This window comes from Callospermophilus lateralis, chromosome 19 (assembly GCF_048772815.1).
Source record: "Callospermophilus lateralis isolate mCalLat2 chromosome 19, mCalLat2.hap1, whole genome shotgun sequence".
Taxonomy (NCBI): domain Eukaryota; kingdom Metazoa; phylum Chordata; class Mammalia; order Rodentia; family Sciuridae; genus Callospermophilus; species Callospermophilus lateralis.
In genome coordinates, this window is record NC_135323.1 from 13,374,183 (window position 1) to 13,400,357 (window position 26,175).

The window sequence follows — 26,175 nt, forward strand, 5'->3', positions numbered from 1 at the left end:
CTCTCCTTCTTCTGAATTCCTTGGACCTGTCTTCTGATACTCACTAATTTCTGCTTGTATTATAATTACCCATTGCTGTCTCTAAGAAGCTGTGTCATGTTGTGTTGGGAGTCTCTTGGGGGCAAATACCCCGGGTCTTCATCTTGGTGCCATCACTGCGCAGCCCATGCCTCACACATTGTTGGCTTTCAGTCAGCATTTGTGGGATGGATGGATGGTGGGTGGGTGGATGGATGGATAAATGGATGGATGGATGGGTGAGTGGATGGATGATTGGATGAATGGATGAATGGATGGATGGATGGATGGATGAATGGATGGATGAGTGGATGAATTAGTGTATGAATGGGTGGATGGATAGATGGATAAGTGGGTAAATGGATGAACAGATGAATGAGTAGATGAATAGATGGATGAGTGGATGAATTAGTGTATGAATGGGTGGATGGATAGATGGATAAGTGGGTAAATGGATGAACAGATGAATGAGTAGATGAATAGATGAGTGGTATATGGATTGATAGGTAGATGAGTGAATGGATGGGTGGATGGATGGATGGATAGACAGACGGACAGCTGTTCTCACCACACTACTGGATGGATGGTGACCCATATTTTGAGATTTTACAGTGCTCAGTAAAACATCTTCAACCCTGCCCTCATTCCATTGCAGGAGTAATGCCTCCTTGGGCATCCTCAGGAGAGAGAGTGAAGATTACCCTGGAAGTTTTGAAATGTCGTCCATGGAGATGGCAGATCCACGCGACCCATCTCTGCCAGGTGCTCATGGAAAGGGCTATGGTAAGGGCATCCTAACAGGAGGCTCGAACTCTGGGAAGGAAATAAAATCTAGTGGGCTCAGGAGGCTACCATTAAGCAGTCATAGCAATAGAAGAGTTGGCTCATCCCTCCCGCCTCAAACACTCTCCTTAGATGCAAGAGTTGGGAACTCTGTCCAGGGAAGCCACGTGTCATCAATTACCAAAGTAGGCCAGGGAAAGCATGTGAAAAATGGGAGCCTGTTCACCCTGTGCCTACCCAAGGTGCTGAAGTTCAGTCTGGCCCATGGTGGTTATGCAGGGAACAGGCTCAGCATGATGAGATCCTGAGTTTTCAAAGAAAATAGGAAAAAAAAAAAAAAAACCCTATGTAAAAAATACTATAATTTTCCATTTTCTGTTGCTCTAGTAAAATACCTGATGCTGGGACCTTTATTTTTTTTTAAAGAGGTTTATTTATCTTTTACTAATTTATTTATTTTTGCAGTCCTAGGAATTTAACCCAAGGATGCTCTACCACTGGGCTACACCCCCAGCCCTTATCGATTCCTTTACTTATTTTTATTTTGAGACAGGGTCTCACTCTGTTGTCCAGGCTGACTTTGAATTGACGATCCTCCGTCCTGGGTCTCCCAAGTTGCTGGGATTACAGGCGTCCACCACCGTGCCTGGCCTAAAAAAAAAAGAGGTTTATTTAGCTTATAGTTTGGGAGGCTGGCAAATCCACATTCTTACCTTCCAGGTGGGAAAAGGAACTGTTTGCTTATTTGGAGAAACTAGTTCATGATAAAAGAGGAAAAACCCAGGCAGTGTTACGGGAATCTAGAGCCTGTGGGGGCCAGAAGGGGAGGGGGTTCGACCTAGATCAGCTCTGCTGGGAGGTGCAGAGGGAGGCCTGACCGGCCTCGAGGGGGGCGGAAAGCCTTTGAGGAGGCAGAGAGGACGGTCAGGATATACCTCCATGGACACATGCTCGCTGGCCCATGATGGGGTCACGCCCTGAGAAACCCTCATCAATGATTGAGGCTGCATACACCTGACCTAGGGAACACTCAGCCTAGAGACGCAGCGTGCAGAACAGCGCTGCGCCCTGTGATCGCAGGGCTGATGGGAGCTGCCCAGCATCTGGAATCACGCATCGCATCGTATTCTAGCCTGGAAAGTTTCAGTATTCTCCTCTCCTCCTCCTCCTCCTCCTCCCCCCCAGCTCCTCCTCCCTCTCCTCTTCCCCCTCCTCCTCCTCCCCTCCTCCTCCTTTCCTCCTCCTCCCCCTCCTCCTCCCCTCCTCCTCCTTTCCTCCTCCTCCCCCTCCTCCCCCTCCTCCTTCCCTTTGTTTTCCCCTCCTCCCCCTCCTCCTTCTCCTTTTCTTCCTCCTCTCCCTCCTCCTCCACCTCCTCCTTCTCCTCCACCTCCTCTTTCTCCTCCCCTCCCCCTCCCCCCTCCTCCTCCTTTCCTCTTCCTCCTCCTTTCCTCTTCCTCCTCCTTTCCTCCTCCTTCCCTTTCTTTCCTCCTCCTCCTCCTCCTGCTTTGTGCTAAGGATGGAATCCAGGGCCTCACATCCAGGAGAGCACTCTACCACTGAGCTACAACTCCAGCCCTCAACATTCAAAATTTGCATTACCGTATCTACCGCATGCAAAGCACTTTCCCACCCACATAGAATCCAAAGATCCAGTAATAATTCAGAGACCCTCTGTACTAATGGGAAGTACTGACTGGAACACATTTGCATGGGAAATATCCATTTGGGAGCCCAAACCTCAGTTGTTCAGCTCAGGAATATCCCAGACCTTCGTACCATGCATTCTCAATAGAGGGCAGTAGTCATCCCGAGGAGAGCGGAGGGGCGGTTTGTTCTCGAAAAGACAGAGCAGGGGAAAATATATTATGTTTATGTTTTGTTATTAAACCTATTATTTTTATTATTTTATAAAGCTCCTACACACAGAGAATACGTAAATAGATACACAGGCCCCTGTGGTATTAAGTTTTCCTGGGGGAGGGGGGCATTGAGGGGACCGACTACAAAGACTCCAGGGGGGGTGGATAATGGGGAAAGATCTGTAAACACTGCTGGCAGAAGGAATGTGCTGAGCAGGTCTGAGGGTTTTCTCTGCCCTGAGACCCTGCTGACCACTTGCCTTTCATTGACTTGCACGGCAACCACCCAGAGCCTGCCACTCTGCCTTGATTGATGGGAGTCACCCAGCCACCAAACCCACAGAGCCAAGAGTGGAATCCAGGCTCTCCAGCTCCAGGCCTGGCCCTTTATTTGCCCTGCATTACTGTGGATACTGCAGGGTACATGCAGATTTCTGACCACCTAGCTGTAGAGAACACTGGAAATTAAAATCTTTAAAAAAAAAAAAAAAAAAAAGCCATCAAGTGTGGCTTCCTTCCCTGGACTTCTTTGTAGAACTAAAGTTGTAGCCCTTGACAATCACCTACTCATTCTTTTTTTTTTTTTTTTTGTACTGGGAATTGATCCCGGGGCGCTTAACCACTGAACTGCATCTCTAGCCCTTTTATTTTCTATTTTGCACGCCTATAATCCCAGTGGCTGGGGAGGCCAAAGCAGGAGGATCATGAGTTCAAAACCAGCCTCAGCAAAAGTGAGGCACTAAGTAACTCAGTGAGACCCTGTCTCTAAAATAAAAATACAAAATGGGGCTGGGGATGTGGTTCCATGGTAGAGCAATACCCAGTACTGCAAAAGATGAAAAAGAGGAGAAGGAAAAGGAGAAGCAGCCATATTTCCATATCTGTGTGGGTCTCTTCCGAGGTTCTAGGTGGTTTTCCTAGTGCCTGGCACAAACTAGATGCATGAGTTATGTTAACTGAATTAATAAAGCAACTACATGAATTGTATCAGTTAGCAGTCACCCTAGGAATGCTGTGTAACAAACAACCCCCCAAACCAGGCTCATATCATAAACATACAATAAATTTATTTCTAACATCTTCAGGGTTGGCTGGGTTTGGGTTGCATTGGGTTGAGTTTGGCTGTGCTTGGCTCCAGGTCATGTGTTCCGATTAGACCTAGTGTCCTTCTTCTTGGACTGGTGAGCTACCTGGGGCATTTTCTTCCCATGGCATAAGTTGGATTTGCTTGAAGCAGCAAGCAGAAACTCACAATGATTTTATAGCATTGGCTTAGAACTGCCATGTCACATCTGCTGTGTTATATTCATAAAAGAAAATCCTGTCACCAAGCCCAACATCAATGGAGGTGGCCCAGGTGGGGTGAGGCATAATATTCACTGAACAGCAATTAATTGACTACAATAGTTGATACATAATAAAATTTTATTATGTTCCAGGATTAATCACTTTATTTGTATTAGCTGGTTCAATTCCAACTACCCTATGTGAAAGTTATATTATTACCCCTACTTTAGAGATTAAGATGTTGAAGCTCAGAGATGTTAAGTAACATGCCCAGTAACAAACAGCTGGTAAGGAACAGAACTGGGAATCATTCCCAAACAAGAAGTTCCAGAACGTTCCGCAGTGTAATTTTACACACTGTCCCCATCGACATGTGATCTGTTTTCTCAATGGAGGAGGTTACCTTTAATGTTTATCATGGATCGAAAATAAATATTGAAATGTGACACTGTCATGTACATGCTGAGATTGGACTGTGTCCCCAAGGAAGTGCTCCACATTTTGTCCATTCATGCGTCATCAGGAAGCTCTGCACCTGGAAGGAACCTTTGCCCTCACCTCCGCGAGCGTCTTTCAGACTCTTGAGTTGCAACTCATTACCAAGTTGCAAAAGGAATTTTTTTTTCAGTGAAATAGAATTAAAATAAAATTAGAAATTGACATAGAAAAGAATAGAACGAGTAAGAACGTGTCCGAGTGCAGCTTAGGCCTTCAAAGCTCAGTTTTTTGAAACTTGTTTTTCAGTCATGTCAGTGGACGTGGGTCCCGGGTCCCAGGGTGACGATTCTTTTGATCCATGGCTTAGAGTCAAAAGAGCACCATTGGTCAGGCTGATTATGCTCCATCGTATTATTTATCTGGTTTTATACTATTTCCCACCTGAGTTCCCAGCCATGGGTCTGTAGGAACCTCGAAGACCAGGTCTCGGTGTTAGGGACCGTGACCAGCTAGGGCTCGCGCCTCATCACCACCTCGGGCTCAGGACCCTTTGGTGGGCTGGAATAACCTGCCGTGCCTTCCTCCTCTTCATTCCAGTGAACCCTGCGTATGTGGGCGAAGGTGGCCCTGTCGGTGCTTATGGAAACCCACCGCTGTCTGAAGGTGATTGGCACAAGTCACCTGAAGGTAAGAGTTAATGGGGCAGGACTGGAACGTCAGCCCTGGGGAAGGAGACGGCTCAAGGCAACTTGGAGATCCAGCAATGGCCGTTCCTCGGCTGGAGGAGTGGGGCAACGCTTGCTGAGTTGGCATGGTGCATATCCCTCCCTCCCTCTCTCTCTCTCTCTCTCTCTCTCTCTCTCTCCCTCTCCCTCTCCCTCTCCCTCTCCCTCTCCCTCTCCCTCTCCCTCTCTGTACTGGGTTCTGGTTGAAGCCAGGGCCTTGCACATGCTAAGCGTGTGCCCCACCCCTGAGCAGCACCCCCAGCCCTTGGTGGTGTCTTTAGATGTGTGGCTTTATCCCTTCTGGGTGTCCAGGTGTCTTCATTAGGAATCTTCTGGTTGCAAGCGACAGAAACCCAATTCCAAAGGGAGTTAGCCCAGAGGGAACTTATTGGCTCACGTGGTGGGAAGGGTTAGGGTTAGGGTTAGGGTTAGGGTTAGGGTTAGGGTTAGGTTAGAGCCACTTAAAGAATCCTGACAGGTTAAGGGACTTTAGAGCTGTCTGCTGGGTTAATCTGTCGGGGGAGTTACAGAGACCAGGGCCTCCGAATCTGAACACGGGGCTCGGTGCCACCGGACTCACTCATTGCCCGTCCAGTGTTTGCCTCTGCTTGACCCAGCTTCTCTATAAGCTTCAGCGTCAGGCCATGGGCCATACAGACCCCCCCCAGCCCAGCTACCTCAAGCCTTTCCTTCTCCCCGTCCGTTCATCCATGTGGACAAAGACTCTAACCAGCCTATTAGGAGCACAGACACCCGGACCAGTCCATGTGTCATAGGAGACGAGACTGGGTCACCTGTCTGTCCTGTGGCTATTGTCTGTATTGGTGGGGACAGGTCCACTGATCAAAAAAAACCATTTTTTTTTTTTTTTCCCTGAATGATCATCCATTAATGTGACGGTTGAGTTGGAATCAGGCTGGTGACAGGTGGGAGTCTTTGAAGTCGGTGTGGAAAGCTGAGGATCGCTGTGAGGGGTCCCAAAGATCTGATTGGAGGCAAAGACCAAGTAACCGTGCCTCAGAGGAGAAGGAAACAGGAATGCTAAAGCCAAAACGTGAAGCCTGTGAATTAGAAGGACTAAATTAATGGGATCTTTCCATAATAATGCAAATTGAGAGACTCCATGACTTAAAACTGTCTTTCCACTTTCAGCCCCGTAGCCGATGGATAGTCCTGAACTTCATCCTTCCAGAACCTTCTCAAGGGGGCATGTATCTTTCACAGTGGTTAGGTGTGCTACCTGGGAGGGAAACCCATGCGGATATAAATAACAACCTCACTCTGGACGCACTGGAGCGCAGAATGGCTTTAACCATCAGTGAGAGGGAGGCCTTTGGCCTCCTGAAAACCGCTCTGTGGGGCCAGCATGAGGTTCAAGGTCTCCGGTAGAAGGACACTTAAAAGGCACAGGGAGCCAGGCATGGAGGCTCATGCATGTAATCCCAGTGGCTCAGGAGGCTGAGGCAGGAGGATTGTAAGTTCGAGGCCAGCCTCAGCAACTTAAAGAGGCCATAAGCAACTTATAGAGACCCTGTCTCAAAATAAAACATAAAAAGGGCCGGGGATGTGGCTCAGTGGTTAAGCACACCTTAACACCTTAGTCCCGGTACCAAAAATCAAAAAGTAAATAAAGAAATAGAAGATGTGGCTTTCTTTGCTATTTTTTGCCTTGCATTGCTTCTGATTTTCAAACCTTGTGCAATTAATTGGTGGACATCTTCATGACAGGGTGTCACTGTGATGGATTATGCTGTGCCCCCAGAAGCCCCTGGCATGCAGTAGGCACTCATAGATATTTATTCATTTATTAAAGAATGAATGACGCAGTGGCATCTTGTAACAGGATGGGGCCAAGGTAAAGTGATCAGGAGCCCCTGCTTTGGGTTCAGACCCACCTGGTATGACTCTTTGATGGCTTGTGAGCCTAGGTAAATTAACCCCGTTGAGCCTCTATTTTCTTTTTCTTCCGGGGGTGAGGATGGGACCAGGGGTTGAACTCAGGGGCACTCGACCACTGAGCCACATGCCTTGCTTTTGCTGAGGCTGGCTTTGAACTCTGGATCCTCCTATCTCAGCCTCTCAAGGTGCTGGGATGACAGGTGAGCCTCTGTTTTCTCAGCTCTAAGAGGGGGGTTGACGATAGTACCCACTTCACAGGGTGATTGGGAAAACGTCATGATACGCTCTGTTTAAAGTACTTGACCTGCAGAATTGGCAGGAATCATTACTATCAATCATCCTCACTAGTGAGAGTCCTGAGTTGTAGCCCAAGCCTCCCATTTAAAGAGTGTGACGGGAAGGGGTCTCAGTTCCTCTCTCTGCACCTCCCTTCCTCCCACTCTCCCCTCAACAAGCTGACCTAGGTGATGTCTAAATCTGATGGGTGGGAAGTGTGTTCAGGTGTCTGACATTGAAATGGAACAATGGATTTAGCAATCATGGGATTGATTTTTTTTCTCCTGTAACAAAAAGAGTAGAGGGAGAAAGTCCAAAGTATTTTTTCCCGCGATGTCTTCGAGGACTGAAACTCCCCTGTAGCTTTCTCCACCATCTTTAGCAGGTGACTATTTAACCTCTTGTTAAATAACTCAGATGAGTGCCCCCAGGTACAAGAGGGGCACGGTAAAGGGCAGAAGCGAAGCCAGGTGCACTATCCCCTTTAAAGAGCATTCCTGAGGTCACATGTCTGAAAGTCGGTCACTTGTCCACTCTTAGCCGCAAAGGGAGCTGGGAGAATCCCACGTCCACTCAGGAAAAGTAATTCCTGCTCATAGGAGAAAAAAGAATGGATACCGAGAAGCAGACAGACAGCTGTGTCCACCATCAGAGGGAGTCAGGAGAGGATCATTGGAACAGTATCAACATATCTGGGTTTTATATAAATGTATAAAACTATACGTTCTAGACCAAGCAATTAAACTACAAAAGAAAAAACAAGTTGCCTTTTTTTTTTTTTTTTTTTGGAACTGGGGACTGAAATCAGGGGCACTTAAACCACTGAGTCACATCCCCAGCCCATTTTGATATTTTATTTAGAGACTTTGCAAAGTTGCTGAGGCTGGCCTTGAAACGAGCGATCCTCCTGCCTCAGCCTCCTGAGCCGCTGTGATTACGGGTGTGTCCCACCACCGCTGGCTGTGAAAGTCGCCCTTTGATTATGAGACGTCAAAAGAATGTCTGTCCTCTGTTTCTAGAATCCCCTTGTCTCCAGTGAAGGATTCTGTTTCTAATTTCTTACCTAGCTACAGGATAGAATTCTCTGCAGGAGAACACAGCTCCTTCTGAGGAGAGCCCCCTGGGGGCCAGATGTGGGGAGTTCTCTTGTGACTTGTTGGTGGGTGCGGGGGCTGGCTTCAGTGGTCTGGTCTTGGCTTTGGAAAAGCGTGACTGGAGCACCCCTTTGTGATGGCGGCCACTCTCCCCCGGCTGGGTCTGGGCCACGCTGGTGTGACCGCTGCCTGAGGTCTCTGAAGACCGCTCCTGGGTTGCAGGACCCAGCCAGCAGGAGGCGAGAGATGCTGTCGGATGACTGGGTAAACGAAATCGTCGTAGAGGTAGAGAATGTGCCGTCTGGGGCCGAAAGCCGACCGTCCTCCAATCAGATTTTTCCAGAAAGGACACGGGTGAAGCCCGGCTTCGGCAGGGTGTCATCGCTCCCCGACATCGAGAGGGTGGACTCTCAGGTGTTCAGACGTGGCAGTGACACGAAGCACCACCAGTTATTACAGTTGTCAGCTGCTCTGAAGGAATCCATGTCTCAGACCCACCACAGCCCAGAATGCCCGGGCATAGACACTCCTTGCGCTTCCCTTGAAACCGCTCAAGGTATCATCTGCTGGGAAATTGCTGAGCAGGTAGCAGGGAAGCCTCCCAATTTCCTTTCTTTCTTTCTTTTCTTTTTCTTTTTCTTTTCTTTTTTTTTTTTTTTTTTGGTACCAGGGATTGAACCCAGAGCATTGAACCACTGAGCCACATCCCCAGCCCTTTTAACTTTTTTGAGACAGAGTCTCGCTAAGTTGCTGAGGCTGGCTTTGAACTTGCGATCCTCCTGCCTCAGCCGCCCAAGTCACTGGGATTTTAGGCATGTGCTGCTATCACACCTGGCCCAATTTACTTTTTTTTTTTTTTTGGTACTGGGAATGGAACCCAGGGGCGCCTAACCACTGAGCCACATCCCCAGCCCTTTAAAAAATTTTGTTTTTTATTTAGACCCAGGGTCTTGCTAAGTTGCTGAGGCTGGCCTCAGACTGGCAATCCTCCTGCCTTTCAGCCTCCCAAGCTGCTGGGTTTATAGGCACGTGCCTCCACGACTTCCCAATTCACTTTTAAGACATCAAATAATGTGCAAGGCTCAGAAGGTGATCTAAGGATGCGGGGAACCAAGACAGGACTCACCCGGAGACCCCTGTACTATCAGGTGCCCGGGGACACGTCCTTTGGGTCAGCTGTCAAGTTCAGTTTTATTTATTCCCCACCCTCCCACCTTTGAGGCAGGCTTTTCCATGTGCTCCATGAGGAGACGGAGACTCCCAACGGTCAGTGACCTGGCACAGGTGGGCTACCTGCAGGTTTTCCCGATTGCCCAGCGTGAGTTTTTAATCCTCCCGCCATCCTGCTTTGGCCCATTTTTCCCGCCATGGTTCAGGAAATGAGGACAAGATGCCTCTTACCGCCAAGTTCAGGGTGAAACTCCGTCTTCGCGGAGAACTCAGCTTCTCTGCTCCTGAGGCCTGTGGAGATGCGGTTTCTTCTTCCTTCACCCCACACGGCTCCAGGTGTGGAGTCTAGCAGCTCTCAGCAGATTTCTGGGGGGAGAAGGAAAAAACCCAGTGACATCAAAGCATTTGGTGGATTTGGCTTCTGAAGATGGGGGCACCTCACTGTCTCCCTGCCTCTCTGTATTTCCCCTTTCCTCCAATCTACTCTCTTCCTCTCGGCTTGTCCTTCCCGACACAAATGTCAGAGTGATTCAGGGACCCTCTGGGGGATTTCCCCTGCACCCCAACTACGTCATTGAAATAAACGTGGTAGGTCCTCATGAGGAATTCCGGCTCAGTGATGTGACCAAGAAGCCCGTCTGCCTGCTCCCCGACCCGCTCAGCCATCTCCAGCACATCAGGGCCCCAGCAGTGGTACCAGACAGTGGCAGCAGGTGTCCTGGGCGGACACAAGACTATCCATGGTGGGAAGGAACGGTCTGTCTCTTTTTTTTCCGGTAGGGGGATCAAACCCAGCATCTCCCACAAGCTGTACCACTGAGCCACGCCCCCAGCCCTGTTTGGGGTTTCTTTGAACAGAAACTCCTTAACTGCCTACCTCTTGGAGAACACTGGCCAACAATATGTCCCAAGCTTGTGACGGATCCAGTTACCTGCAAGGGGGACAGGCCCTTTGGGATTGCTTAGGATAACGGGGACCTGCCCACTGGCCTGGACATGGGCCTGACCTGAGGGAGCTCGGGGACTTGCCCAGGGGGTGGGGTAACAGTCGGGATTCTGTTCACATATCGGGGATGACTTTGCGGGTAGGTGACCAGCCCTGTCCACCCCGTTGATGGGAAATGCAAACATGAGCTAGTGGAGAGGAGGAGGGCTGGACGGGTCGATGAACATAGTCAGGGGAAGAAGTCACTTGGGCCTGGAGCCCCCGGGTCCAAGGAAGTCGTGTGGATGTTTAAGGGACAGAGATGGGCAGGCGGAGCGAGCGGCGGGATCCCGTTGGCGCCCTGAATATTGCCTTTTTGTGACGGGAGGGAAGGGTTGAGTTGAGAGCAGCCCCACATCGTGGATTCCTTTGGCTCTGAGTCTGAACAGACTGATTGGTCTTCTGGCGGTTCTCGATCGTGGACTTGGGGATCCTCGGGTCCCTGTCTTTCTCTTTCCTTGTGCTCTTTATAAGAACGTGATCTAACATCAGCAGCAGGTTTTAAAATGTTTACGACCCTGTGAAAGGAAAAAAAAAAAGAAAGAAAGAAACGAATCTCCGTGTGTCTCCTTTGGCAGGACAAAAGTTAATAGCATCCCTGATCCCCATGACATCCAGGGACAGGATCAAGGCCATCAGGAACCAGCCCAGGACCATGGAAGAGAAGAGAAAGCTGAGGTAAGGACCGGAGGACTGTCCATCTGTCCCCGATTCCCTGCGAACCTCAGAGGAGAGATCAATAAATGCAGGAGGAGAGACAAATATTCCTTGTGGAACATTCCAGATAATCCAAGGAGGCCTGCCTCTCCCCAGGGGCTGGAGACCCACCCACTCCCTGGACTGGGGTGTGGGTGCGAGAAGGAGGCCTGGAGAGGAGGAAGTGCCTTCCAGGGGCCTGGCTGGGGGTCCCTGCACCAGCCACATTCCCTCCCAGCAGCTGGCCCTACAGGCAGCCCCCCACCCAGCCGCAGCCCCTCCCGAAGGTGGGTTACGGTGGGTCTCTCATTTTCTCCTCCCACTCCCGACAGGAAAGTGGTTGACAAAGAGAAAAGCAAACAGGGTCCCCGTGCCCTGGAGGTGGCCTGCTGCGCCCGGTGTCTGCACACCTTTTCTCTGGTGAGTCAGCCTTTTTTGGAATTGAATCTTTTTTTCTTTTTCTTTCCTTATTTCTTGTTCTTTTTCTTTCTTTCTTTTTTTTTTTTTTTTTGATACCAGGGATTGACCTCAGGGGCACTCAGCCACTGAGCCCCATCCCCAGCCCTATTTTGGATTTTATTTAGAGACAGGGACTCACTGAGGTGCTTAGGGCCACGCCTCACAGTTGCTGAGGCTGGCTTTGAACTCGAGATCCTCCTGCCTCAGCCTCCCGAGCCTCTGGGATGACAGGCGTGTGCCACTGCGCTCAGCTTAGAATTGAATCTTATGTTCTGATCAGCATGGAAAGACATACTGTGTGCATAGGGACATTTCCCTCCCATGCTACTTTTCTTCTCTTCCTTCCTTCCTTCCTTTTATTTCTCCTTCTCCTCCTCCTCTTCCTCCCCCTCCTCCTCCTCCAGGGCCAGCTGCCCACTCAGCCCACACCCCGTCACTGAGCTCTGCCCCTCGTCCCTCCTCATCATTCCTTTCTCCTCGGTGCCTTTGAGCTCCTGTCTCCTCGGCCAGCATGACCCACCCAGTAGGCCATTGTCAGCTGCAGTCACCCCTGGGCTGGGGACACCACAGCTCGCTCTGTCTCCCTATTATCTGGCCTTTCCTTGCTCCTCCTCCCCCAAAGCCTCCCAGCCCCTAGCAATCAAAGAGTCATTCTCGCCCACATCCCGCGCACGCGGTGGAATCGGGGTTCCCCTGCCGAGGCAGGCCGGCCGCGGAGTAAGAGCTAATTAAGAGAAAATGGTGGAAAACCCCACTGTCCACGGGAAGTGATTTTCCCAGTGAGGGCAGGCCGGCTCTTGGATCTTAAGGATGGCGCTTCCACAGGGACAGAGGGAGCAGTGGAGCCCACGCTTGCTTTATTTATATGGGGGACATCAAAGGTTTTCCATGGAGTGTTCTTTGCCAAATAAGGTAGGGGGTGGGCTGTCCAGTTCCCCTGGGTCACGCCCAACTCCAGAGCCCGAGCTGACCCACTAGTGGGGGGTGGGCAGAGATCTCACGCCCTGAGTCTACATACGGGAATGCCACGATGGTCCCTGGGGGGAGACCTAAGTCCCCCATGGCTCGGTACCGAGTAAAAGACCACTCAAGTAGCTTTATGGGTGGCACTCCACAATTTATGTTAGTCTCCACCTATGAGCGAGAGCCTGCAGTGCCTTTCTTCCTGTGTCTGGTTTATTTCACGTGACATAATGTCCTCCAGTTCTACCTTTTTTTTCCCCCTGCAAATGACAGAATTCCGGTCTTCTTTATGGCTGAATAGTATTCCATTGGGCAGATACCACATTTTTTTTTTTTTTTAATCTATTTGTCTGTTGATGGACTGCTGGGGTGGTTCTGTGTCATAGGACTGCTGGGTTGGTTCTGGGTTGGTTAGCTATTGTAAACAGTGATGCAGTAAATGTGGGTATAATAGGTATACTAATTTATATTGCAATAGTAAAGCCAGCACAGCAAGAGGGTGAAAACAGGGAGGGGCAAGAGTGAGGATAGAGTGGCCCAGAGCCACTGGGAGCAAAGGTGGACATAGGGAAGGTCTAGGAGGACGCTGAGGTCGGTGGCCCACTTGGCCACTGGGAGCATCATCTTCTTCAACCTGTAATCCCAGCAATTTGGGAGGCTGAGACAGGAGGATGGCAAGCTCAAGGCCAGCCTCAGCAAACTGGGAAAGTCACAATAGCAGAACCTCAGAGATGAATGAGGCTTAAAGGAGATGAACTTTGTCAACATGCAGAGCATGGTGTGGGGCCCTGTGGAAGGCTCTGGGGTCAGTGGCTGGTTGTGCCATGAGGGACCCTGCTCAGAGATACCTGAGTGAACCCCCAGCCCCCTGCCCGGCACCCTTAACTCCAGGTCTACCGGAGATCCAAGAGCAGCGTCTCCGAGCTCCTCAACACCACCAGCCTGTGGCAGAAGACGCTGAAGGTCATCGGAGGCAAGTTTGGAACCAGCGTCCTCTCCTATTTCAGCTTTCTGAGGTGGCTCTTGAAGTTCAACATTTTCTCCTTCATCGTGAACTTCAGCTTCCTGGTCATCCCCCAGCTGACGGTGGCCCAGAAGAACACGCTCCAGTTCACCGGGCTGGAGTTTTTTACAGGGGCGGTAAGTCCTGCATTTCCCCAAGTTCACGCCCGGCGAGTCCAGGCACACACCTGTAGTCCCAGCAATTTGGGAGGCTGAGGCAGGAGGATTGCAAGTTCAAGGCCAGCCTCAGCAACCCTGATGCCGTACGCAACTTAGCCAGACCCTGTTTCAAAATAAAAAAGGCTGGAGATGGGGCTCAGTGGTTAAGCACCCCTGGGTTCAATCCCAGGTACCAAAAACAAACAAACAAACAAACAAAAACCCTAAAAAGCATTTTCCTTTAATGCTAAAATAGAATTATTATGTTAATTGATCCTTCATGTTTTCATCACCATGTATATTTTGTGTATAAGAAGAATTCATTATTAGGAGACATTTCAAAGTATACAGAAGAATAAAGAGTGGTACGGTAAATACTCCTTTACGTGCTACGTAGATTTAGAATTGCCATCATTGCTTTCTCTTATTGTTTGGGGAAGCATCTTAAAGTAAATTACAGATATCAGGATATTTCACTCTGAAGTTCCTCAACGTGCGTCTCTGAAAAATAAGGGCACAGGGCGTAATCCCATCATCTCGTTCAACAGAATTAAAGATGAACATTATCTAAAATCAAACCATATTTACATTTTTCCAGTTTTCCCCCAAATTGGGGGAAATTTCAGAGCGTGCTCTGACCAGGATCCAAAGACCACACTGTATATCTACCCCCCCCCCCAAATCTGTATGAATCTAGAACAATCTCCCAACCCCAGGGAGCCTTTTCTGGACATTGTCTCCGTTATAGAAACTGTGCCCATTGTTCTGCAGGCTCTGAAATCCCACCTTCCAAGATTATTTGATTATTTCCTTGTGTTCCTTCCAACTGGGTTCTCATTTTCTGTAAACTGCAGCGTAGACCTAAAGGCTTAAATCGTTTTCTGTTAAATACGTGTGGCCATCGTATTCCACAGCTGGCAGAGGTCCACGAGGCCAGTTTGTCCTGCTGCCCGGCTGTCTGTGAAACCAGCGCCTTCAGTGTGAGGTTCTGTTGGTTTGGAGACTCTTCTTCACTCTGGGAGCCTAGTGAGAAAACCTCTAGGTTCTCCGTGGATGCGGGAGCCCTTTTTCTGGCAAACCAGTCAATCTTCAAATCCCCGGGTTCCAAATCCTTGGATTTGATCAACTGCAGGTTGAAAGCATTTTTTAAAAAAATCGCATCTGTTTTGAACACATATACACTGTTTTCTCCTCTTTACTCCCTAAATCATATACTGTAACAACTATTTACATAGCCTAGACATTGTATCCAGTATGATGGGTGAGATCTTTTAAAGCAGACGGGAAGATAGGGGCAGGTTATGTGCAAATACAGTGGCCATTTAATATACGAGACTTGAGCAGCTGCAGATTTGGGTGTACTTAAGGGTTCTGGAAGCCAGGCGCAGTGGCGTACGTCTGTCATCCCAGCAGCTCAGGAGACTGAGGCAGGAGGATCTTGAGTTCAAAGCCAGCCTCAGCGACTTAGAGAGGCCCTAAGCAACTCAGTGAGACCCTGTCTCTAAATTAAATGTTTTTTTTAAAGGGGTGGGGATGTGGCTCAGTGGTTAAGCACCTCTGGATTCAATTCCTAGTACAAGACACACAGAGAGAGAGAGAGAGAGAGAGAGAGAGAGAGAGAGAGAGAGAGAGAGAGAGATATATGAAGAATTCTGGAAAGGATTCCCCTTTGATACCAATGTCGAAATTGATGGGCCCAAATTTTCTGCAGACGAAGAGGTCAAGTCTGAGGACCATCATTGTTGACCTCTGTCTCAAGATACACCTGACCTGGATCTCTTCCTTGTCCCCGTCAGGGTTACTTCAGGGACACGGTGATGTACTACGGCTTCTACACCAATTCCACCATCCGGCACGGGAGCAGCAGGCTGGCCTACAACATGCAGCTGGCGTACCTCTTCACCATCGGGGCCTGCTTGGTCACCTGCTTCTTCAGCTTGCTCTTCAGGTACGGAGACATCCGCCTTTCCTGATGAGGCTGCCTGGAGATTCAGGCTAAATCCAAGACTCTCCAAAACATTACCCCGGAGCCAGTGTCTCCACAGTGCTGGATCTCTTGGTCCTGGGATGTAAAATAGGAGCTGGACAGAGTTAGTTGTGGGCCTTTAAGGACAAATAAAGATGGGGTGACCCAGATGACTCGGATATGAGGACACGGGTGGACAGTGGTCAGAGACGAGGTACGTGTGGGAGACCACTCAGGAAAAGGGTTCCAGCCGTGGGCACTGGCTGGTGGCCGGAGCAGAGCACCACAGACTGGGAGGCTTGAGAAGCAGCAGGAGTTTATTTTCTTTCTTTCTTTTTTTCTAAAAAAAAGGTTTATTTATTTCTGCTCTCAAAGAACAGAATTATGACAGTGTAATTTAACAACCCTAATTGGCTTCATTTTACATTTTAAAATCAGGTAACACTTCATTCCATAAAACAGAATCAGTTTTCCTATGAGCCAAGCACTCCTCAAAAATAATTCGATGAGTTAATATCAGATTATTTGTTTTGCTTACACACAATAAGGACAAGGGAACGTCACTATTTCGCCAGTTGAGGATGGCTCTTCTCCCCCCAGGCCAGATTTCTCTGGGAGGACCAGATGGGTCAGCTTGGTTTGATTGACTCCATGTTGTATTTTTTCCCCCTGGAATATTGTCTCTGTTGAAAAACTGGCTTCACAAAGAAGGTGGCAGCAGGAAAATTTCAGAATCCAAAGCTTAAAAATAAGTCTTGGGCAGTGTGAGGTTATTTTCTGTCTCTGGGAGGGATCATCTGGTGTCCGAGGCCTGGGGACAGAGGCAAAGTCCCAGCCGCCCATCCAGGAGATGTCACTCTCAGTAGCGTCTGGTGTCCTGACCTCTGCTGGCCCAGGATGATGGTGGGTAAGGAGCAGCAGGTCACAGGGGCCCCCTGACCCTCTGGGAGACAGAGCTCTCCCTGGGCAGACCCCAGGGCTGAGGGTCAGCGGCCAGGGGAGAATCAACGACTGTCCCCACCTGTGGTCCCTGAGGTCCTGGGGCAGGGATGCAGGAGGCAGCCAGTGTCACAAGACGTCCCCGTCCCCAGCCAGGCTGGGTGCCTGGCTAAGCGAGGAGAAAGACAGTGTCCCTCCTCAGGGCCTGGCCCCTGTGCCTGGTCTCACTTCCTCCCGGGCACCGCCTGGAAGGGGACGAAGTGACACCCAGGGGAAGGCCGGGAAGTGAGGTCACCGTCACATTCAAGTTCAGGGTGCGACAGCTCCGTCTGCCCCCAACAGGCCCCATACTCAGCTCCCCTTCATGGGCCACGTCCCTCTGAGAGTCACGCCCTGCCCTTTATAGGCACAAGGACCCAGAAGTTCCAGGGACACGTCCATGTTTAGGCCCCGGGATCTGGAAGTTCCTTAGGTGCACGTCCATCTTTGGGCTCTCAATCTGGAAGTTCCTCAGTCCTCCATGTTTAGGCTCTAGGATCCGGAAGTTCCTTTGGTGCACGTCCATGTTGAGACTCTAGGATTTGGAAGTTCCTCAGGAGTCCATCTTTGGGCCCTCAGATCCGGAAGTGCCTCAGGCGTCCATGTTTAGGCCCCCGGATCTGGAAGTTCCTCGGGTGCACGTCCATGTTTAGGATCCTGGATCCAGAAGTCTCTCAGGTGCACGTCCATGTTTAGGCCCCCGGATCTGGAAGTGCCTCAGGCGTCCATGTTTAGGCCCCCGGATCTGGAAGTGCCTCAGGCGTCCATGTTTAGGCCCCCGGATCTGGAAGTGCCTCAGGCGTCCATGTTTAGGCCCCCGGATCTGGAAGTCCCTCGGGTGCACGTCCATGTTTAGGATCCTGGATCCAGAAGTCCCTCAGGTGCACGTCCATGTTTACCCCAGGATCCGGAAGTTTGTCAGATGCACGTCCATGTTTAGGCCCCTGAATCCAGCAATTTATTTTCTTACGGTTTCTGGAAGGTAGAAGTCCAAAATCAAGGGGTCAGCAGGACGGGTTTCTTCTGCAGCTTCTTTCCGTGGCTTGCTGTAGTTTGGAGCTTCCGTGTCCTTCACAGACCTGGGTATTAAAGGCTGGACCCCACCTGATGTGATTGGCAGGTGGTGGAGACTGTAAGAGGTGGGGCCCGATGGGAGGGCTCAGGTGGGTCCTCAAAGGGGATCCTGGGACCCTCGCATCTCTGTCTCTTTTTGGCTTCCTGATCACAAAGTGGGAAGTTCTGCTCGGCTCTGCCCTCCTGCACAACCATGATGTGCAAAACAACAGGGCCAACTGATCATGGACCAAAGCTCCCAAAAGTGTGAGCTAAAACAAACCTTTTTTCTTTGTAAGTTTTTTTTTATTTTTTATTTCAGGCGTGTGTTATAGTGATGGAAAGCTGACTAATACAGCTGTCTTCTCCCTGAGTGTTCAGTGGTCTTCCCTCTGTGTTTCTGCGTCCCCATCTTCATTTTTATTTTATTTTAATTTTCTTTGCGGTGCTGGGGATTGGAAGCAATTCAGCTCCTAATGACCTTATTACCAGCATGATAATTCTGACTAAAGTGCCATTTCATTCTGTTCTATTAAAGTATGTCTCTGCAGTAGTTGTTACTAAGGGGTGCAGATTCAGCGCCTGTTACAGGCCAGGCCTGGTGCTAAGAGGACCCTGGTCTGGGACATCCCCACTGTCTCAATGGCGCCCTCTAGTGCCTGCTGTTCCAAACCCTCCAGCGACTTGGGGTTGGCTACTCATCTCCAACCCAAAGGCAATGTGTTTAGGTCAAAGATCTTGAGATGGGCAGATTATCCTGGGTTATCCAGCCGGCCCCGTGGACCCACAGGTTTTTGTGTTGTGCTGGGGATTGAACCCTGGGCCTTGTGCATGCGAGGCAAGCCCTCTACCAACTGAGCTATATCCCCAGCCCCTCAGGGTCCTTTAAAGAGGGAGACCAGAGGTCAGAGAGGGAAAGAGAGAGATGCTACTCCTCTTGCTTTGAGGAGGGACCTACAGCCAAAGAATGCAGATAGCTCCCCAAACCTGGAAAAGGCAAAGAAACAGGTTCTCCCCAAGATCCTCCTCCCAGGACCAGGGCCCTGCCAAAGTCTTGCTTTGTAAGACCCATTTTCCTGACTTCTGACCTCCAGAAATGTTAAGGTCATAAACCCTCGTCATCTAGAGCTGTCTCGTTGGCAGTGATTTGTTACAGCAGCTGCAGGAAACGCATACCTCTCTCACCAGATCTCTGAGGTGGGCCCTGTCATTAGCCCCATCACGAGGTGTGGAAACTGACAGTTCAAAGGACAAAGATCCCCCAGTTCAGATGACGGGGCAGGCCTGTCAACCTTTGTGTCTGTTGTCCCAGCGCTCCAGGCCACTCTTCCAATGTCACCTTTCACCATTGATGATGGCGGGGTGTCCTTGGTCCCAGCCCTGCATCCCCCCATTCCTGGTGGAGTGACCTGTGGGGGCTTTGTTTTCTGCCTTCTCCAGCATGGCCAAGTATTTCCGGAACAACTTCATCAACCCCCACATCTACTCCAGAGGGATCGCCAAACTTATCTTCTGCTGGGACTTTACTGTCACCCACGAAAAAGCCGTGAAGCTGAAACAGAAGAGTCTGAGCACCGAGATAAGGGTGAGGCGTCTTTCCACAGGTGGTGTCCGCGCCCCAACCCCCCCCCCCCCGCCCAGCGATGTCTACTTTTGATCAAGCAATAATCAATGACTTTTTTTTAATTGCTCATGAGATTTGTTAAAAAAAAAAAAAAGAATAGAAACACAAAATAGCCATAACGCCTGGTTCTGGTGGTGATGTGGGGAGATGGACGTTTCCACATGACTCGGGGGCCTTCTACCTCGTACAGCCCTCCTGGAGGCCACGTAGCCCTTTATGTTAAAGTGTTCAAAGGCAGGGACTTCCTGACCCGAGAGCTCCAGGTTTAAAACTTTACCCCCGAGCAGTGGTTTTCAATCTAGAACATCTTCTCCCCTCAGAGGGACATTTGGCAATGTCTGGAGACTTTTTTGGTGGTTACAATTGGGGACAGGCTACTGCTGGCATCCAGGGGGTAAAGGGCAGGGAAGCTATTAAGCACTCTGTAGTGCAGAGGATGCCCCCCCCCCACAGAATTATCTGGCCCCAAATATTCATAGTGTGGAGATGGAGCAACAACCCTGGTGAAATAAACTTATTAAAAAGAAATAGCAAAGCTGGGAATGCAGCTGGGGAGGCTGAGGCAGGAGGATCACAAGTTCAAAGCCAGCCTCAGCAACAGCGAGGCACTAAGCAACTCAGTGAGACCCTGTCTCTAAATAAAATACAAAATAGGGCTGGGGATGGGGCTCAGTGGTTGAGTACCCCTGAGATCAATCCCCAGTACCCCCCCATCACCCCCAAAATAAAAACAGACAAAAAAGAATTAACAAGCAGAATTCATCAGCAGGGCTTTGACAAGAGGGTTGCGGGTGTTGACTTCTTGCTCCGTGTGTGCACCCAGCCTCAATCGAGGAAAAACTCTGTGTCCTTCATGTGTTTCCTTCAAGGTCACCATCTGTTGCTCCCACCGGTTCCTCTAAGATGGAAACGGAGTTGGATGTGGGATGGGGGTTCTTGGCTGTTTTGAGCTTCTCCCCGGGGCCTCCCACAATCCAGGTCCATCCCTTTGGATCTGGGCTGGGTGTGTCTCTGGGGGAGGCGAGCGTGTCCCTGTCCTCCCCATACACACACACCAGCTGACAGCTGGCTTCCTGTGTTCCCAGGAGAACCTGTCAGAGATCCGACTGGAGAACACCAAGCTCACCTTCCACCAGCAGCTCACGCGCCTGTCTGCCCACGTGGCGGCCTGGCTGGTGTCCACTGGCATGGCCATCGCCTGCTGTGTCGCCGTCTATTACCTGGCCGAGTACAACTCCGAGGTAACCCGACGGGCGGGAAGGCCAGGGGCCCGGGCTGAGGAAGGGGTGGGAGGCTGGGGCGGGGGACCTGAGGCCAGCGTCAGGAAACCAGGGTCCATCGCACAGTCCCCTGGCTCCCGGGCTCAGCTCTGCACCTCAGCAGGGAGCAAAGAGTCTGGGCTGCTGCAGAGCTGGGGGCTCTGGCTGTGCAGCCGGGATCCAGTGCTCATTTCTTCCTTCATTATCACCTCCCCGTGCCTGTCACCCTCAGTGATAAAGGGATGCTGTGATTTAGGCTCTGACCCTGGTCTCCTGGGTGGCCGAGGGGAAGGGCGGGTTTTCTGTAGGATCCAGCTTTGTTCCCTGGTAACGGCTCCTTCTGTCCGGGTGCAGAGCTCCACCTTTGGGCGCAGTTTGCTCTGGTTGCGTAACTTTCTTTACCGGCTTCCCATGGTTCTCGATATGAAGTCTAGGGCCGGGGATGGCTCAGTGAGACTTGCAAAGCATGCATGGGACCCAGGGTTTGATCCGCAGCTCTTCAAAAAAAGGAAAGAAGGAAATAAGGACGGAAGGAAGGGAGGGGAGAGGTAAAGGGAAGAAAATACAAATCGGTTCTCGGGGCAGGATTCGTAGATCTTTTATGACCCGACTTTTGCCTGTGCCCCACCACCCCCGTATCTAGTGCCAACCATGCGAAACGGTGTGTTCACAGATCCTTGAAAGTATTATGCTTCCTGTCACCTGGCAACCCCCCCCCATCTTAGCATGAATGTCACCTCCTCCAGGAGGCCTGCCCTCACCACCACCGGTGCCCCCACCAGGCTGAGGAAAGCACCCCGACTCTGCAGCCCTCCCCTCTGAGCCTGAGACGTGCAGCTTTGAGGCCCCCCTGCTTGTGTGTCTGTTTCTCCCAGCACCTGGCCCAAGACCTAGGACAGAATAGGTTCTCAACTAAATGGAGGAAACTGCAAAAGAGGCCAGAATAAAAAGTGTGGGGTTGTGTCAATGCCCTGTCAAGGTCTGCTGTGAAGAGGGGAGGTTGGGCCACAGCCCTGGGGCCCCTGGCAACGCCCACCTAGGGTACAAGCTGTGACCAGGCAGGTGTCAGTGGGAAGACTTCTGACTGTTTGGCCCTGGACAAAGGGGAGCCGCTCGGAGAGAGAAGGCAGGAGTGAGGGAGTCCCCGGGCTGCAGCCTCTGAAGTGGTGGCCGCCAATCATGGGTCACTGCAGTTCCTGGGAGCGTCCCCAGCTGTGTCCCAGGGCCCAGGCTTGGCCCTATTGGATCTCACTGGATCCTTGCAACATCTCTGGGGTTATGTGAAACCTCGCGGCTGTGCAAACAGGGAGGAGAGGCTCAGAGGAGCCCAGCGTCGGCTCCACCGGGGCAGCTGTTAGCGGGGGAGGCGGGCAGCGTTGGGACCCCGGGAGCCCGGGGCTCCAGAGACACTCCAGAAATGCACAGGGCACCTGCGAACCGTCGCCAGCGGACGCGGGCTCAGACCTGGGGATGCTCAGACCTGGGGATGCTCAGATGGGGACGCAAGGCGTCCCTTGGATCCACAGGACTGTCTTATCCCGAGACCTGCAGGGAAGACAGCTGGCCAAGGGGCGGCCCAGGCTGCACCCTGAGCCGATGCCAGGGTGCTGGGTTCCCTTGAGGAAGGTCCTCTCTCCCGCTCACACAAGGGGGCAGCGTGGGCCTGCAGAGGCACCCGCTCCTCCTAGGCCAGTTCTCAAGAGCAGGTGATTCCTAGGGAAATGCACAAGATCCCCACCGAGAGGAAAAGAGGATTTCCGCCATGACTGCTCCCCTCTTGCTTTGGTACCTGTACACGCAGGCTTTTGCCCCACCTGCGAGAGGCACATCCTCCATGTCCTGTGTGTCTTGACAAGAAGGCAGAATCCCATAATGGCTATTGGAGCTTAGGCCCTGGGGCAGAAGTATCTGGGTTCAGATCTTCCTCTTTCTTGCTGGTTGACCCTGGGCAAGTGTCTTTACCTCTCTGAGCCTCAGTATGCTTGGCACAGGGTAAGTACTAAATAATGGTAGCTTCATAGCTGAGCCCAGAGGAGCCCCTTTTGGGGTTTCCCCACCGTGCCCGTCTTCCAGGTGAGGCAGAGAGGGTCCAGCGCACAGTGGGCATCTTGACTGTCTCCTTGCAGTTCCTGAAGACGCACCAGAACCCCGGAGCCGTGCTGTTACTACCCTTCCTTGTGTCCTGCATCAACCTAGCTGTGCCTCGCTTATACTCCATGCTCAGGCTGGTGGAGAGGTACGAGCTGCCCCGGCACGAGGTCTACATCCTCCTGATCCGGTAGGTGTGTCCGTCACACCCAACGCCCGTCTCATTTCCCGGGAGCTGGAGGGGTTCGGCTCAAATACCACAATTTGGTCCTCCAAAAGGGAGGGATTTCAAGAGTGAAGTGTGTTCATGTGGTGTGGGTTAAACAAACAAACACAAAAACTGGAAAAATGTAGCTCAAAGTAATGGCTTACCTTTTCCAAAGGTTATAAGCCTGAGAATTAACATACGTCTCAAGTATGACCTCTACAGATGGGCAGGCAGTGCACTGCACAAAGGTTTCAGACTGAGGAATTGTGTGGGGACTGAAATCATCCAGGGTCAGACTGTGAGTCCTGGTACTTACTGCATCAGCAGGGATGAGGATGTACATTTTTTATAATTCAGCCACCCAGAGGTGGGAGGGTTGATACATTTTGGTGATTCCAACTCAGGCACCCTATGTGCTAGAGGTGGCCCCAGCATTTTGATAAACAAAGGCTTGTACTGTCCAAATCCTGCCCTGACACCTTCTTCCTGGCTGGTTCCCTGAATCGCTCCTGGTTATGGCAATAGGTGTGCACAAAGCAGTTCAAGTTTCTTTATGGATCACTTCCAGAGCACGTTCCTTACTGTGGCCTCTGAGGTCTGGCTCCTGACCAGCTCTTCAGCCTCATTTCCTACCTCTCTCCTTCTTGATCACCATCTCCTCCCCCCGCCCCCCAGCCTCCTGGGTATTCACAAACACGCCAAACTCTGTGCCTACCCCTGGGCCTTTGCACGAGATGTTCTCTCTGTCCAGAACACTCTACCCACACATAGCTGCGTGGCCTGCTTCCTGACTCTGTTTGGACTTCTGCTCAAATGTCACCTTCTCAGAGATTTTCCCTGATGCCCCATGAAGTGGGTATAGAGGGGGACATATAGGGTTCACTGTCACCTCATTATCTTGCATCTTAGGTGAGATGGGCATAAAATATAATTTTACCTGATGATGGAATTGTAAACATGGAGAGGGTGGTGCCCGTCACAGGACCTTTAGTCAGCACCCAGTGAGCCGTGGGTGGACTTACTGTTGCCAGAGGTGAAATCGGATAGTTTGGAGGTGCGACAAATGAGAGTGTATCAATCAGAATACATCTGTTTATGCCCCAGTGACAAGAACAACAAAACCCCAGATTTCAGTAGCTTGGAACACAAAGGCTTATTCTTGCCCGGGCTACATGTGCTCTGCGGTGTGGCAGGAAGGCAAGAACCATGTGTCCATGGTTCTGCTCCTGTGAATCACTGAGGGCCACCTGAGGAGAGAGGGCCGCCATCTTGAACATCGCTGACTGCCATTCCAAAGGGGAGACGTGGCTTCCGGGGATCTCAGTGGCAGCCACTGCTGCAGCCCAGAAGTGACACATAATGGTTCGGCTCACCATGTACTCACGGGAACTAGCCACATGGCCCCACCCATCCACAGGAGGGCAGGGATGTCCATCCTACCAGGTGCTCCAAAGGAAGCGTTGGCAAACAGCCCAGGAGTCTGCCCTGGAGGTAATGGTAGTTGTTTTCTCTTCTGTTATTTAGAAACATCTTTCTAAAAATATCCATCATTGGAATTCTTTGTTACTATTGGCTCAACATCGTGGCCCTGTCCGGTGAAGAGGTGAGATTTCCATGTTCTCCCTTCAGTTGGGTCTCTTGGTCTTTGATCTCAAGGGAGGACATAAGTTTCTCCAGAGCCAACATGATCCTAGTTGACATTGATCTCCTCAGTTCTCTGTCATTCTTCTTCCCTGGGCTCCCAAAAAACACTGCTATTGTCCAGATGCAAACCATCTCTTAAACATGGCACCCTTATCTTCTCACCCTAACCATCAAAGAAGTTCAAAATCAGCCCTCCAAGTTAGGCTGGTTAGAAGGATACCACATTATAATTCTATTCACCATTGATCCATCCACTCACAGTTCATCCATCCATCCATCCATCCATCCATCCATCCATCCATCCATTCATCTATCCATCTGTCTACCCATGTGTCCATTCATCCATATGTCCATCCATCATCATCTACCCATGTATCCATCCATTCATTCATCCATGTGTCCATCCACCATCCATCTACCCATGTATCCATCCATTCATTCATCCATGTGTCCATCCATCCATCCTTGTGTCCATCCACCCATACATTCATCTATCATTTTTCCACCCAAATCCATTCATCCATTCATCAATGCATGCATCCATCCATACATCCATTCACCCATGTGTTAACCCATCCATCCACCCATGCATCCATCCATCCATGTGTCATCAATCCATCCATCCATGCGTCCAACCATCCATCCATTCATCCATGTGTCCATCCATCCATCCATCCATTCATCTATCATTTATCCACCCAAATCCATTCATCCATTCATCTATGTGCCCCTACAGCCTTCCTTCCATCCATCCATCCATCCATCATATGTCCATCCATATGTCCATCCGTCCGTCCGTCCACGTGCCCATGCATTCATCCATCTACCCATCTTTGAACTGTGAACCCAGAACTTCCCTCTCCCACTTCAGCCAAACCTAAAAGCTCCCGGTTGTCAGCTCCTACCGCTGACTCCCGCAGAGTTGACTACCGTCACACACTCACTCAGGTTTCCCGTTTCCAGAGCTGCAGTGACCGTGCAGTCAGTCACAAGTCACTTTAATAAGCAGGTGTTCACCGATGCTCTGTGAGGTCACCAAGCCCAAGGAAGGGAGCATCCTTAGCCATCCATGTCCCCCGCCTCCTGAAGAGACGATTATCCCCGACTGAGAAATGGACCTGGAGGGGATGGGGGGAGATGAAAGGTTTTAAAAGGAGAGATCCTGAGAAGGAGGAGTTTGGTTCATGTGGAAAGCAGGACTTAATGGCGAGGGAGGGACCCAGAGAGAGAGAATGGAAACCCCTGGAATCGAACCTGCTGTGCTGATGGCAGACAGGGGGTCTGCCCTTCTGGGTACGCAAGGACTCGTCCATCTGAGCCACCAGCTGTGTCCCACAGAGCACATGGAGCAGAGGGGTTGAGCTGGGGCCATGGGCCCGCCCCCACCCTGACCCCTCTGTGCCTTGCAGTGCTGGGAGACGCTGATCGGCCAGGAAATCTACCGGCTCCTCCTGATGGACTTCGTGTTCTCGTTAGCGGATTCCTTCCTGGGGGAGTTTCTGAGGAGGTGCGTGTTTGCTGGTCATGAATACCTGGGCCTGC

At 50.8% G+C, this 26,175-nt stretch overlaps 1 protein-coding gene across 1 annotated transcript in view; it reads left to right on the forward strand.

The window, feature by feature from the left end:
* The first annotated feature begins 210 nt into the window (after nucleotides 1-210).
* LOC143385427 (transmembrane channel-like protein 5) overlaps nucleotides 211-26,175 on the forward strand; it is a 39,756-nt gene continuing 13,791 nt past the window's right edge. The window contains exons 1-12 of the mRNA XM_076840916.1: nucleotides 211-217; nucleotides 631-801; nucleotides 4,983-5,072; nucleotides 11,113-11,212; nucleotides 11,563-11,650; nucleotides 13,544-13,792; nucleotides 15,610-15,761; nucleotides 19,251-19,395; nucleotides 20,520-20,675; nucleotides 22,820-22,971; nucleotides 24,514-24,592; nucleotides 26,043-26,140. Of these exons, the coding sequence (XP_076697031.1) occupies nucleotides 211-217; nucleotides 631-801; nucleotides 4,983-5,072; nucleotides 11,113-11,212; nucleotides 11,563-11,650; nucleotides 13,544-13,792; nucleotides 15,610-15,761; nucleotides 19,251-19,395; nucleotides 20,520-20,675; nucleotides 22,820-22,971; nucleotides 24,514-24,592; nucleotides 26,043-26,140 (1,487 nt within the window). The remainder of the gene's footprint in view (nucleotides 218-630; nucleotides 802-4,982; nucleotides 5,073-11,112; nucleotides 11,213-11,562; nucleotides 11,651-13,543; nucleotides 13,793-15,609; nucleotides 15,762-19,250; nucleotides 19,396-20,519; nucleotides 20,676-22,819; nucleotides 22,972-24,513; nucleotides 24,593-26,042; nucleotides 26,141-26,175) is intronic.